Source organism: Aplysia californica, unplaced genomic scaffold (genome assembly GCF_000002075.1).
Source record: "Aplysia californica isolate F4 #8 unplaced genomic scaffold, AplCal3.0 scaffold00022, whole genome shotgun sequence".
In the NCBI taxonomy this organism is placed as follows: Eukaryota; Metazoa; Mollusca; class Gastropoda; order Aplysiida; family Aplysiidae; genus Aplysia; species Aplysia californica.
This window is the reverse complement of record NW_004797292.1, coordinates 1,824,848-1,838,686: the sequence shown is the minus strand read 5'-3', so window position 1 is coordinate 1,838,686 and position 13,839 is coordinate 1,824,848. Positions and strand designations below refer to the sequence as shown.

Here is a 13,839-nt window from a genome sequence, read left to right as displayed (position 1 = left end):
ATTCATAAAAAAGTTTATAGGAAACAAGTGTTGAAACTTGTGCCGTGGAAGATTTTTACCTTGATTGAAATGTTAGGACCAATACTAAGTATAAGCGAACAGCACTAATTTTGGGTATCAACCTGTTGTAGAGTGAAGGGAATGTTGTTGTGCAAAACAGGGCTGAGGTAGTCCAGATTGCCAAAATTTTAGCCGCAAGTCGTGACTCTGTAAACATAAGATGGTTTCCACTAATTTTCTTGTTTACTTTAGCAAAAATAACATATAATACCTCAAATACAAGAAAATTGATAGGAAATTTGAAAAAAATGAATAGTTTCATACCAAAATATAGATAGACCTACTGTTTTGGAAAGTATAGTTTGGATTAGTTTATTTATAGAGTCATATATTCAAGCCAATGATATGGCTTGCTGTAACCATGAAGATACTGAGCTGTTCAGTCAGCTCCTCACAGTGAGTGAGTTAATAGGGCCCAATACCCAATTTGCTTATTAACCCTATCCGTACGCCCTGGGGTCATTTTGTACCTCCGGGGTTGTATTTTTCACATTTTAGAATTCTTCTAGTATGAAGGTCTCTTCAAAACTTTCAGTATTTCTCAAAAAATTATTTTGACAGACTGCAATGCAAAGCATACGGATCGAATTAACGAGTAAATTTCCTCTTTGGAAAGTGGAGACATAGAGTTCCCCACGTCGTATGGATACGATAGTAAAACACAACGTACGGATAGGGTTAAGAAAATTTTTTGGGGGGTTACTTTTGAAATGAGTGTGTGCCTGGGATGTGTGATGTGCCTTAAGCTCAATTAGTATCCTGCTTGACCGGAGTGTGGATGACCCCTAGTTCAAGTCTCCAACAAGGAATTTTTGTATCTGTTGTTTAATTAATAAGGGGTTTTCGGACTTGCCTTCACCTTTTCCTTATAATTCTATTTAGAGATGGAAGTTAAATTAAAGGTCCTATACCTTGCAAATTATTTAACTGATTTGAAAGTTGGTGACATCTATTCCTCGCAGTAGCCTACTTGAATGGTCCAGGTGTCTTTTGGGCTGCTATATCTGTTGGAAGTTGTACTAGAACTCATGTGATTGATTGACGTGCCTTTTATTTACGAATGAGATATTTTCTCATTCTAGTGTATTTTGTTGGTTAAATTAAGCAGAGTAGTTAAACTTAAACATGTTCTAGATTGTAGATTTTAAGTCCGTTCATCATTTATTCTATTTATAATGCTACAATTTGATGGTGTCGTAGTCGGTAGTTGGCTTGTGATGTCTGTCTAACTAGTGTTATGTGTTAAGATTAGAGATAATAATATTAGAAAGAGAAGACGTCTCAGTTTGTCGGCTCATTGACTAACACTGACATTTGACACTGTCTTTGTTAACAATGTCTATGTGTTTGCTGTGATCCTGCTCGTAATTAAAGGAATTACAGTTGAAAAACTGTCCAAGTGTTTTGTCTTTGCATTGTCTTAACATCTGCATGCTTGTCCTTGGCATTGTTTCACAGAACACAACATAGATTACAACACAAACTATTTGTGCATTTTGAAGCTTGATCCCCTTATTTTAGTGATGTTAGTCTCCTTTCAGAACTGTGAGTGGAATTTGAAGCATTCAGAGTTTGGTAACTTGGAATAATTCCACTCACCAAATGACCCCAAACATGTCTGTGGCTTGTTTGATATTACAGGGGAGAAGAATGAACTACTTGTATATTCAGCTACCTGTTGAAAAACCCTGCAGATTTACAATGTTAAATATTTTTTAGAAAAAGGAACAATTTCGGCTAATAAGGCAATTTTCAAATTCGTGACGTTTCTATGCTTGTTTTGAGAGCATCGGACCTGAACTTTTGTATAGCGAATTCATTAAAGAACCTGAGCATGCTCGTCAAGTTGTTAAATAGTTCAACTTCTCACGTCTTCTTACTGCTCCATTCTTTGAAAATGCCATGTATAGGTAACAATTTGTTAGGACTGTCTCTGTCCTTCTTTAATGATTCCTGTCTCTTTTGATTTTCTTGATGAGCCATGTCAAGAAAAGCTTCCTTTAACTGTCTTTCTCATTATTTTTCTCTTTTTATTTGAAAACTTGCTGTTTGAGCTTTTAGTCTTGATATCTTATTCTAATCACTTTTTCCTTTTCATCATGGTTAAAAGTTGAAAAATTCCAGTTAGGTCGCACAGTGTTGATGAAAGAATGATACTGGTAGATGATAATGATAAACTTATGATACAATATTTTGTGAAAATCACACTTTAATCTGCTCTCCCACTTTTTGAGTGTAAGTTGTAGTGGATTATTGAAGGATTGAACTAAAGGGGGGGGGGGGGGGGGAGGGCGGAGGGGGGGGGTTGCTCCTTGGTCATAATGATTTATTTTTTCCAGTTTCCAGTATAAGAATAATTACTCTTGTACTGATTGACAAGGTTTTGTTTGACACAAATGAAGGAGTGTAATGCTTTACACCACTTCCTTTGGACGGAGTTCTCAAAATTATCGATGGTCTTGGATTGTGCGGGGCTGCGCTGTGTTCCACTTGTATGAATATATGGAAGTCACTATATGTCTACTCGTTACTGCATGAAAATGTTCCCACCACTAGTACAAAATTGTTCTCTTGGCAGGTAGAGCTATTTGTTGCCATAGGGAATGAATTTTTGAATCTCAACTGTTTGGATCCCTCGCTTTTGTGTGTTGAAGAAACTGTGCTGCTGATGTTGTGAGTGTGTATGTGTGTGTGTTTGTGTGTATATGTGTGTGTGTGTGTGTGTGTGTGGTGTATGAGCACCTGCAGCCTTGTGTGCTGTCTCCCACTGGCACTGGTGGGCCTTGTCATGGAAGGACAACTGTTTGTTGTGAAGGCTTTATGTACATGTGTGGCGCTGTAGTGAAACAAAAGTGTAAGTTTGGTGTTCTGTGGGTGTGAAACGAAATTTACATTGCACGCGTCAATGTTAATGCTTTCGGTGAGTGAAATCGAACTGCGAAGAGCTGATTCATGTCTTGTGGTCAATGTATGTTTTTATTAGTGATATTCAAAGGAATAAGATCTAAGATATCTTTGAAAAATTCACTGAAATACAGTCGAACCTGGTCTAACATCCAAATGTCGGAGACATCCACCTAAACGAACAACCCTTTTCCACTTTCCCTCTTGCGCTTTTTTTTTCTACAATTATCTGTCTAAGAGGACCACCTATCTAAGATGATCATTTTTCTCCTGGCAATGGGTGATCGTCTCAGGTTCAACAGTGGTAACCAAAACATATTTGAAATAATTACAGAGCGTCTAGCGCAATGAGGAACAGGAGTAATGAGATAGCTTTGTATTATATTCATTGTCTTTGTGTTGAACCCAAACAAAACTTTTTTTACTGGCTTGAAATAAAAACAAAACTGTAACTATCACAGCTTGTATTTAGCTTTTTAGGTTTTAGTAAGGCTTTAAAAATTCTAAAATTTTTGCGTCCTTAGCTCAGTGTAAAACTAATGTTGGTACAATTCTGAGATATTTACACTTCTGTTTCACTTCAAGCATGTACTTGTGAGCATACTTGTACAACGTTCTCTTATCTTTCTCTAAAAGCGAGTGGTTGGTGAGCTCTTTGGTGTGGTCGTCTAACTCTGCTTCTTTTCATTGTTACTAATAAAACTAATCTGTTGCCACTGGCGGAATTTAGCCTTTATCATATATGAAGTCGTTGTAAACTACTGTTCAATTACTAGTCTTTTTGAGAAATATACAATTTCCACCTTGGTCTCTAACTTAACTTAATAAGGATGTGATTTTGTACTCTGTTATCTTGCAATTTCTTTCCTGTTTGCCCAAGACTATTATAGTATTGGTGGTCTTGAGAAACTAAATTCTATTCCTAATACTGCTGCTCTGTCAGAACATTGCCATATTTTGCTAAAAGTGTTTTGAGGTCTTGGAAAACCAAACATCTTCGAGGATTATCCATTTTTTCAATTAAGCGAGCTCTGCCTTTTCCCTTTCATAATTTCTTCACTTACTTTTGTTTAAATAAATGTTAAACTCATAGCATTACTAAAACTGCTGATACATTATGTTTTTTAATCCTAGTGCTCTTTTTTACATCTTTCTATACTCCGTAAAATGTTTGTGTTTCAAGTTCGACTTTTTTCTCAGGACCTTCTCTCATTCTTGCTACTACTTGTGTTCTTCTATTTTCTTTTCCTTTCTCCTCGTGGTGCCTTGTGTTGCAGTCTGCACGCGCACGCTTCCTGCAGCGCTCAAAGTCCCACGATGACCCAAGCAACTCCCCAACGAGTCAGAAGGACCGTAACAACACCACGACGAGGACTGGACGAATCCACCGCCAGGGTGGTCGTATCGTCCACTCCCGGTCACCCTCCGTCAGCCCATCAGTCAGCCCACGACATAGTTTCCATCGCAGGAAGGGACACCAGGAACACAGCATGAGCCTACACAGCGGCGAGCAAACGCAGAGTGTGGATAGAGACGCCTACCACTCCAAGTTGGCGACTCATGCGGCTCAACAGCTAGCGGCCTTGCCTTCTCCTGAAGGCGGTGCCACCGAAACTCATCAGCTGAAGCAATATCCCGAAGCCACCAGCAGTGTGGTTGCTGACAAAGGAGACAGACCTGGACGCCGAAGAATCGGCTCCTCGGGAGAACAAAGAAAGTCGAGATCAGACGCGTTTTTTCAGAGAGCTCAAAGTTCTGACTTGCCTGGGAAATCTTTCCCTGGTTCTTCTACCCGAATTTCTGGCACTGAGAGCTCACAGTCACTAGAGAGCAGCTGTAGAGGCTCTGATAAGGGTAGATCTGCTACAGAAAGTTCTGTGTCCTTCTCTTCCCTCGATACCGTTATTTCCCCGACCTCCGCGAAAAGATTACCTGATAGTATAAGCAGTCCAGCAAAAGAGGAAAATGACCGTGGGCCGAAGTCGCCAACAAGTCAAGTTTTGCTAAATTCCCCTGTGTTTAGTCCAGTTTCGGGGCCTCCGTTGGCTTCCAGTGCTGTCCCGAGCCGCCGGGCAGCTGTTCGTAAACCCCAAGGGGCAGTCGCATCGCCTGTGTTACAAGACACAGTCCCATTTGCGAGTTCGGCTCTTGAGCAGATAAAATCTTACAGCTCTCCCCCCTCAACGCCTGGCACAGAGAACATGGAGGCTCAGCAGAAGCTTTTCTCTCCAAGTACCCACCCCCAAACCTACAGTCAGCCTCCAACTGGTGCTGTGTCTAATCAAGGTCAGAGGTCACAGTACTCTAGCACAGCCCCAGCCCTCCTGTCCCCAACACGTCTATCACAGCCTGTACCGCAGAAACCTCCTCACCCCCCTCAGAGAAGCTCTCTTACATCTATGACATCCCAACACGAGCCTCATACCCCTCTGTCTGGAGTCCCTTCTACCTCACCACCGTTAATGTCCCCGTCACACTCTCCGATCCGCAAAACATCCATAAGTGGGTCCTCCACCCAAACGTCACCAAGTCACATGACTTCCTTTAGCTCCTCCCCCAATGACTCTCCTGTCCGTAAGCCGTCGTTCAGCTCCTCCCAAACCTCTCCGACTCGCAAAGTCTCGTACAGCTCCTCCTCCACCGACTCCCCCACCCATAAGCTGTTCGTCAGCTACCGTAACACCCCGAGCCACCGTACAGGCTACACCTCCCCACAAGACAGCCTCCAGCGTAAGACATCATTCAGTTCCTCCTCCCATGGTTCCCCGGTGCGAAAACCTTCGTTTAGCTCCTCCTCCGACTCGCGACAAAAACCGACCTACAGTTCCACCACCAGCTCTCAGAGCTCGATTCTTTCTTCCCCAACCCACATCCCTATAATGAACTACGGAGTTCTCTCCCCTGATCACAGCCCGACTCGTGTGACAATGGCGTTCCCTCCACCGCGGCGTGCTTTCTCACCTGAAGGTGTAGACAGACATGGCGTTGGCAGTACAGGAGGAGGCCATCAGGCTAGGAGCATGAGCCCTTATCGTTACCAGAGAAATGATTGGAGGTCAAAAAGTCCTTCACCTCTGACCTCTCCCACTCGTGATAACACCAATAAATATGGTGGAAGATGGAGGAACCCTTCACCGTTGACCTCTCCTACTCGTGATGTCACAAAGTATGGAAGACCGTCTTCCCCCAAGATGGATGGATCTGCAGGGATGACTCTACAAGAAGGGTCAACAGGCACTAGTCACCCAAAGTCGTACCCGTACTCCACAGGGTCTGCTGGTGGCAGTTGGATCAGTCCCGGAGACAAAAATAAACCAATTGTAGCAGTCCGGCACAAGCCAGCGACAAAGTCCACAGCCTGGGCCAATCAAGGATCCGAACCTTCTGCAGCACAAACAGAAGGTGATAGTATTTTGATCCCCCCGCCGAAACCGACCAGTCTGGATCTGAGAGACCGTAACTCTCCTGGTCAGCGAGGGCCTTCTCCTGGGGCGACATCAGATGGTCAGTTGGTCAAGCTACAGAGTCCACCGTCATACCGACCACCTGGTGTGCGTGGTCTGGTTAGTAACTTTGAGAAGAAAACTACCGTTGGCGACCCTTCGTCCTCGACAAGGAGTGGCGGCCCTCAAGGTTATTCCCCTTCTCCATCCACTCAAAGTGAGACAGGTTCCAATTTTTCTTTACACTCGAAAAGATTCAGTCCACCTGCATATACCTACACCTCCCCTTTGTCGTCTAGATCTAGTTATGAGGGGGTGTCCTCCCCTCCGCCTCTCTCCTACACTTCTCCGATATCTCGACCAAACATGAGTTACCGCCCGTCCTCCCCTCTAGGCGAGTTGGGTCGGTCCCCTGTAGGCACCCCCAGTAGCGGCGGTAGCGACTCTCGCTCATTCTCGCGCAGCGACGGAAGATCTTCCATTTACCCCGACTCGAGAACATCATATGATGGAAGTTCAAGGTCTTCTTCCACTCTGAGGTCAGAGGAGAGTCCACATCACAACAGAGCTCGTAGCCCCCTGTCATCTAGCGTTTATGTCGCTCGTTGCGACTCTTCCGATTCGCTTAGCGCAAACGAAAGCTCCTCTCTGCTGCGGGATGAGGAGAAAAGTCAGTCTTTGAGTTCTCTGTACTACGCCGATGAAGATATCCCTGATGCTGTGTAATGATAAGGGTGCCACTTTCCCTGAAAATCTTTGTTGTTTTTCAGAGAATGTGCAATAATAATGTCACAGGCTATCTGCTTTTTGTAATACGACATTTTATATTCCCATTTTTTGCTTGTGATAGGCCAGAGTTTTTTTTGGTTTTGTCCACCGTGTATGTTCTGGAAATTCTATTGCATAGATAGTGCGCCTTATGTGAGATGTACTACACTATACCAGGCTTGTAACTTGTTAAAGATGACTTGCCACTTGTGAACCTCTGTCTGTGCCCTGTATAATGATGTTGTTATGGTGAGCTTACTGTTTAAAGAGAGTTACTTATTGTATTGGTGAGCTACCCGTTTAAATATATAGAGTTTCTTGTTATTGTTTTGGTGAGTTTACTATTTCAAAATTTATGTAATTCCCTTTGTACTTTTGTATACATACTATTACTATTTAAAGTTGTTTCAGTACAATGTATTATTTCAGCATGATTGATCTATATATACTGCTCCCTAAATTATCTAAATTGTAATACTTTTTATACTTTAACAAAAATATCAATTTTTTGTTGTTGTAATTAATAAAAATCCAAGAAATATGATTGTACTCAGCTGACGTATTATCGTCGCCCTTTTAATTTTTCTAAATTCTACACATGTGCGAGACTTGAAAGATCCTATCCTGGTTTACTTGAGTGTGAAATGTAGTTGGAAGTCATGGAAATCCCTGCAAGGAATGGTAGCTTTTGTAACTGTACTACCAATACAACCTGTAGTTAAAAATGAGTATGAGGTAGAAAAATAAAAACCGGGTACATACGTGTATGCTGTTCATTTAAATTTGTGGTCCTTACGCTTTTTTATTTGAACACAAAAATTATCACTTTCCAAAGCCCCTTTTTCACTAAAAGGTTTATTTGGGATTTTTTCAGGGTACTAATGTACTTTGTCTCAAGGATGACGGATTTGCGCGACCAACACATCACTTAGCTAGAGTATGAAGCTGAAAGTAATCGCTGAACAATGTGTAATATTAACCCATCTTCTTTTAGATCTGTCTTGACACAACATTATTAAGTATTAGCCTTCTTTTTCTTTTAGATCTGGCTTGAATATTATATCTTTAAAGTATTCGCCCTCTTTTTCCTATATAGATGTGGCTTGAGCATTACGTTACTCATTAAGTATTAGCCTTTTTCCTTTTATATTTTTCTTGAATATTATATTTTAAAGTATAAGCCCCTTTTCTTTTTTATCTACGCTCGTAACTTGAATGTGAAAATGAGTAGTAGCTGTGTCCGACTTTAAGGTTAAATTGATTATTTTTAAAGGACAAACACACGTTATTTTTGTTGTTGTGGATGTTCTCTTGAAGGGTATTAGATAGTTGGAGAGAAAGAGAGGAGAGAGATTTCCTGTGATTACTATAACTATGATGCTGTTACTGTTAGATTTGCTGTTGGATCATAGTTCTGCAGAAGTTTTTGTTGCTGTAGACGTCATGCTGTTGTTGTTGTTCTATAAAAGCTGAAGACTCTCTGTGGTCAAAACTGTGTAACATAACATGAGTTAAAGTATTCTGCTAAATTGGTGGAGTTTTTCCTGCACTTCTCCTGAAAGAGAGAAAAAAAAAATGGGGTCGAGGGGGGGGGGGGGGGTGGGGGCGCTATCGGTTGTGGTGTGTTCATTCTACTTCTTTGTCAAAGTTACTGTTATTGTAATCTGCTTCCTAGCAGAGTGTGATTATTTTCAGTCAGGATTGTGGTATTCATGAATTCACTTCAACTCCTAGTGTGTGATAAAAATTATACTTGTTAAGCATTTTCTTATAACTCAGCGTAGCAATAAAAGTTGTTGTTTAGAATCTTACAGAAACTTACAATGACTTCCATGTTGGTCCAAGACGATGTACCGGGTATTATCTTTGTCTGTCGTGTATGTGTTATCTGTATCATTTTCATGTGTACCAGGTATACATATTTTTAAAAATTTCAGTCAGTTGTGGTTAAAAGCAAGAGGTGATTTTTAATTTTTTTTTTTTTTTATATTCAACTTGTGCATATATATATATTTTATACAATTAAGGCATGTGCAATATAATGGAACCTTGTAACCTCTCCTGTTTCCCCTTACACACTTTTACCGTTATGTCGAATCACTGCTTTGGGGTTCTGCATCGACCCATATTCTTTGATAGTCAGCCTGATGACACTGATATAACACTTGTAGTTCTATACAAAGACATTTCACTGCACAGACACGCGATATTGCGTGACCTACCGTAAATCTTGCACTGAATGCTGTAGTCAAAGGAATGATTAGTGGTAATATCAGGTAATAGTAAAGTATGAGCCCCCATATCTTTGCACATCATGACAATCTCAGCCCACCTTTTCTAGCTCCTGGAAGACTTTGCTGAAACCCCCCTGTAATCCCTGGTTGCGCACCAGGTCAGGTAATTAAAAGAACGGGGCTACACTTTACTTATACCCAATATCATCATAGAAACGATACATTGCATAATGGCACAAATTTTGCTGATAATATGAACACTCAATTGAAAACAAGTTCACAGCACTGTCATATTTTCTGCACTACACTATACCCAATAATCGAGCACAAAATAGCATAATTTTAGAATTATTTACCAACACATTTTGCATGGTACTTGTACTTCATTGCTTCTCTTTGTTTCGTAGTATGTCTATCACAAAATGGCCAGCTCTAGAATAACTTTTTGTGCAGGAGACTGGAAGAAATTTGCCTCCGTCTCTTTACTACTTTTTTTTTATTTCTTTGCCTTGTTTTCACAGAAATACATAAACACATGTGGATTTTGTTTCATTATTTTAGGTTGGAGAATATTTTGGGGGAAATCTTAAACTTGGCCAGTAAGCGACTGGAACTATTACCTGAACTTATTTTTATAAATTAACTGACCATGGTAGTTTTTTCATTGTGAAAATGAAGTGATTTTGTTTTTTTGTTTCGAAATAGATGAGTTTTACAAGAACTACACCACATCTCACGAGAGATAGGAGAGCATTGATGCTGAGACTTTTTAAAAAAATGTCCACTGTTTTTTATGGCTTTTGTAGATTAGAAACAAGTCTGAGCTGAGGCCTACATTGATTCATGTAATATGTCAGAAGGCTTTGGGCTCCCTTGTCTATTAGGCTTGGTGTTGGACTTGTAATTAAGTAATGTTTTGGGTATTGTTCCCAGCTCTATTAAACAGAACAACTTAAACAGTAACTGAAAAAAGTAATAGATAGTATCTGTGGAGCGTAATTTCCTGCTCAACTGCAAGCTCTATGCGCTTTACAGTCTATATTACATATAACTAGAATTATAAGTCGTATTACCATTTGTCCAGTGGCAAAAGAGTACATGTTTTGATGGCGATGGAAAATAAGTATGGTAACGGTTGAGCTCTTTACAGGATGCCACACTATATACGGTATGTCACTTTAGGGACTGTGAGAGAAAAACTCAGATTGAACAGGTGGACATAACAAATTGTTTTGAAACCATTTTTAAAAATTGGTTTTCTGAGGCTGTACTGTATATTATATTTGAGTGGGAGCAGATTCAGTCCTTTAGGAGTAATGATGGGAGGATCTCCCAGCCATAGCTAAAACAGCAAGAACAGCCGAGTAAAACGAACCAGGACTTCTGTTGAGTTAATAATGTCACATGTGACACTCACTGAAAACGCTCTTCTGGATTCTCATGTCTCATCTCTCTACCTTATACAGAGGAGCCTGCTGAACTTGAACTTTGGTAATTAATACACCCCCCCATCTCCTTTTCCCAGAATCTGGGTAGTAGTACAAAGATATCAGCTCCTTACTATAACAAATTGACAACAAGCTTAATAATAAATTCTGCTCTTCTTAACTTCAATAAAGAAAGTTAAGTGAAAAAATAATGTTTTTCTTCTTTCAGCATCACTACCAGCCTCTTGAAAGAAAGCGTCATTTCATTACTTTGATCACGTTAGGTCTATTTGTTTACTTTTTACTAAGTTTGTGATCAGCCTCAATTCATGGATGACATCAGTATCAGAACCCTCAGGACGACTTCTGGATAGTAGTTGAAATAGTTGAAATGCAATCAGATCCATTAAGACATATTTCTGTATTTGTTACAAGTTTTTTGTCAAATTTTAAAATTTTGTATACTTTTTGTATAATTGCTGATGATTAAATCTGTTGCCAAAATATTTCATTGCACTGAGTGATGTTCCAGACAAAAATTGAATTTTAAAAAATGGCAGATACTCTGTGTTCTGATGTTTAAGAATAGTTTCACATTCTTTTAATAGAAACTGTGACCTTTTGAAAAGATAAGCAATAATTGTTTTTCATTCATGCTGTATGATGATGAAATCCAAACTCGACCCAGTCTGTCTGTGTATCTTTAGTCTTGTCATGTGATCCTGAATGCTTACAGAAGGGTGCATCTTTGCGACTGAAGGGAAAGGGTTGAAACATTTTTGTGTGCTGATTATTTTCTGGTTTTTCGTGTTAATGCTAGACGTGTCCCCATGGATAGTGTTTTCATGTTCCTTGAGCCAGCAGCATCGTATTTAAATTACAGTTCCATTAGGAGTACCGTGTCCATAATTACAGAAGAGGCTCAATATTTCATAACATAGCATGACATGGTGATCAAAACAATAAAATTTAGTTCAAAATACAATGTATTGTCTTTTGTCCTGCTCTGGAGTTTGTCTTTATCATGGTGACTGATTCCTTCTAGTTATGATGCACTTCGTACCTCGACAGTTGAAACTTTTCAAAAGTTGAGTTGCAACAACTGACTACTGGGGCCATATTTCAAATTACACGTTGTCTATTATTATATTTAAAAAAGAAGACACTGTTGCCAGTATAAGTAATTAATAAAACTAGGGAAAAACTGAAAATGGAGAGGGGCTGAACAGTCTTCAAGAAAAAATGGTTATCAGTGAAAGAATCGGTTGCGGTGCAGGGTGAAGAGCTATCTATTAACAGCCCCTGAGATCTTCCAAGAGAATGCGGAGAAAGTAATGCCCTTGTTAAACAATCATAATTGATGGATCTTCTTGTTTCTCTTTACGTTCCCCTGCTTCATCTCAGGGGTAGTCATGTGCTGGTTTTTACTAATGTGACCATGTTTCCCACTTCGTAAGGCCTCTTGCCTTCAGGCATTCCGATTTCGAAAGTACCGTACTCTTGATTTTATACTGACTAGAATATTTTCAGTTTTGGTAGGAATTAATTTTGAATTTTGCCTGGATGATGGCCGAAGCCTACTCTTATTTTTATCGATTTTAGGATCACCAAGGGATTTTCAACTCATGCAAGAATTTTGAAAGACGGCAATAAGAAGGTACTAGGAGCAGCAGTAGAAAGTCTGGAGTAAAGGAGAGAGGAGTCCTTAGGAAAACAAGGGTTGTGTGTGTGTGTGTGTTTGAGGGGGGGGGGGTGTGTGTGTGTGTGTGTGCAAAGGCCAAAGTGTGCCCAAAGTTATGGAATTTGAGTTGTAGGCATTTTTAGCTTCCTCAGCCAAAAGGATGGAGACTTGAGTAAGATTAGGAAGGAGTCAGTACCCATGGAGAAACGAGCGGGGAGAAAGGGGGGGGGGGGGAGAAAAAGTGGAGATGAAAACAGATGATGGAACATGACTAGAGAACAGGAAAGGAGACGAAAGGAGAAATATTTCGAAAGGAAAAATATTTCGAAAGGAAAACTTTTCTTTTGTTGTCAGGTTTCGAACCCAGGACCTTTTAACCCTTCCAGCCCCAGCCATTTTTGTGCTCTCCCTAATCCCAGTCCCATCCAATACAGCAGTATTTCAGAAAAAGAGGCATGCATTCTAAAACGTGATGTAGTATCTTTGAAGTGTGGGTTAAATAATAACATATAACAATGTTTAAAGGTAAATGAATAGATATTATAGAAATTAAAGTTTAATTTAGTTTGTTAAATTCGAAAAACGTGCAAATTCGGTGCCTCTCGAAACTGAGAATATACGCTCTTGGGATGGTGGGAGGTTCAAGCGCTGCTGAAAATATACGTAAATGGGTCTGGAATGGTTAACAGGAGGCAAACACCATACCTGTAGCTCAAGGGAGCCTCCTTGAAGGAAATGGATAACTTAAAACTCAAAATCAAACGCTCACAAAACTTTGTTGCCCTGAAACCTTTACTAGGTGCAGGAAGGACTAACAACTATATAAAACGAACGAACATTTAAACTTGTTTGAGTAAAGAAAAACACATTGACAGAATAACGGCCATATAGGGCAGGGAAGAAGCACGACAGATAGACCCAAAAAAAAAAAAACAACAGAGGGGAAAAAAAAAGAAAAAGGACCTACCAGTGGCGCCCTTAAACCACTTGTTCTTTTTAGGGTCTCTTCAGAACCATTCGATTTTTGTTGTTAAGAAAAAGATGTTTGTTCTGAACTCTACAAAAGCACAACATGAAAACAAAACAAACAATAGAGTCAAACTGAGAGTACAAAAACATAAAACAATTATGCGTAGCATGCAAGTCATCAGACATTTATTTTGACCTTTGTGCATTGCTGTATAAAGACTGCTTTTGCCTTTAACTTTTTAATACATTTTTAAGGCGGGTCAAGAAGACTTTAGTATCACTTCTGAAGAACTATTCAAATTTAGTTCGGATAACAAAATAAGACCTTTTCTTACACTTTGCCTTGGAAGAAG

General features: G+C 39.9%; 1 protein-coding gene across 1 annotated transcript in view; it reads left to right on the top strand.

Annotated features, from left to right (window-relative positions):
* Positions 1 to 11,821, top strand: part of LOC101852143 (protein unc-80 homolog) — a gene marked incomplete in the record, with an annotated part of 118,801 nt that extends 106,980 nt beyond the window's left edge. Inside the window, 1 exon segment of the mRNA XM_035972391.1 lies at positions 4,242 to 11,821. Within this exon segment, the coding sequence (XP_035828284.1) occupies positions 4,242 to 7,133 (2,892 nt within the window).
* Positions 11,822 to 13,839: the final 2,018 nt, after the last annotated feature.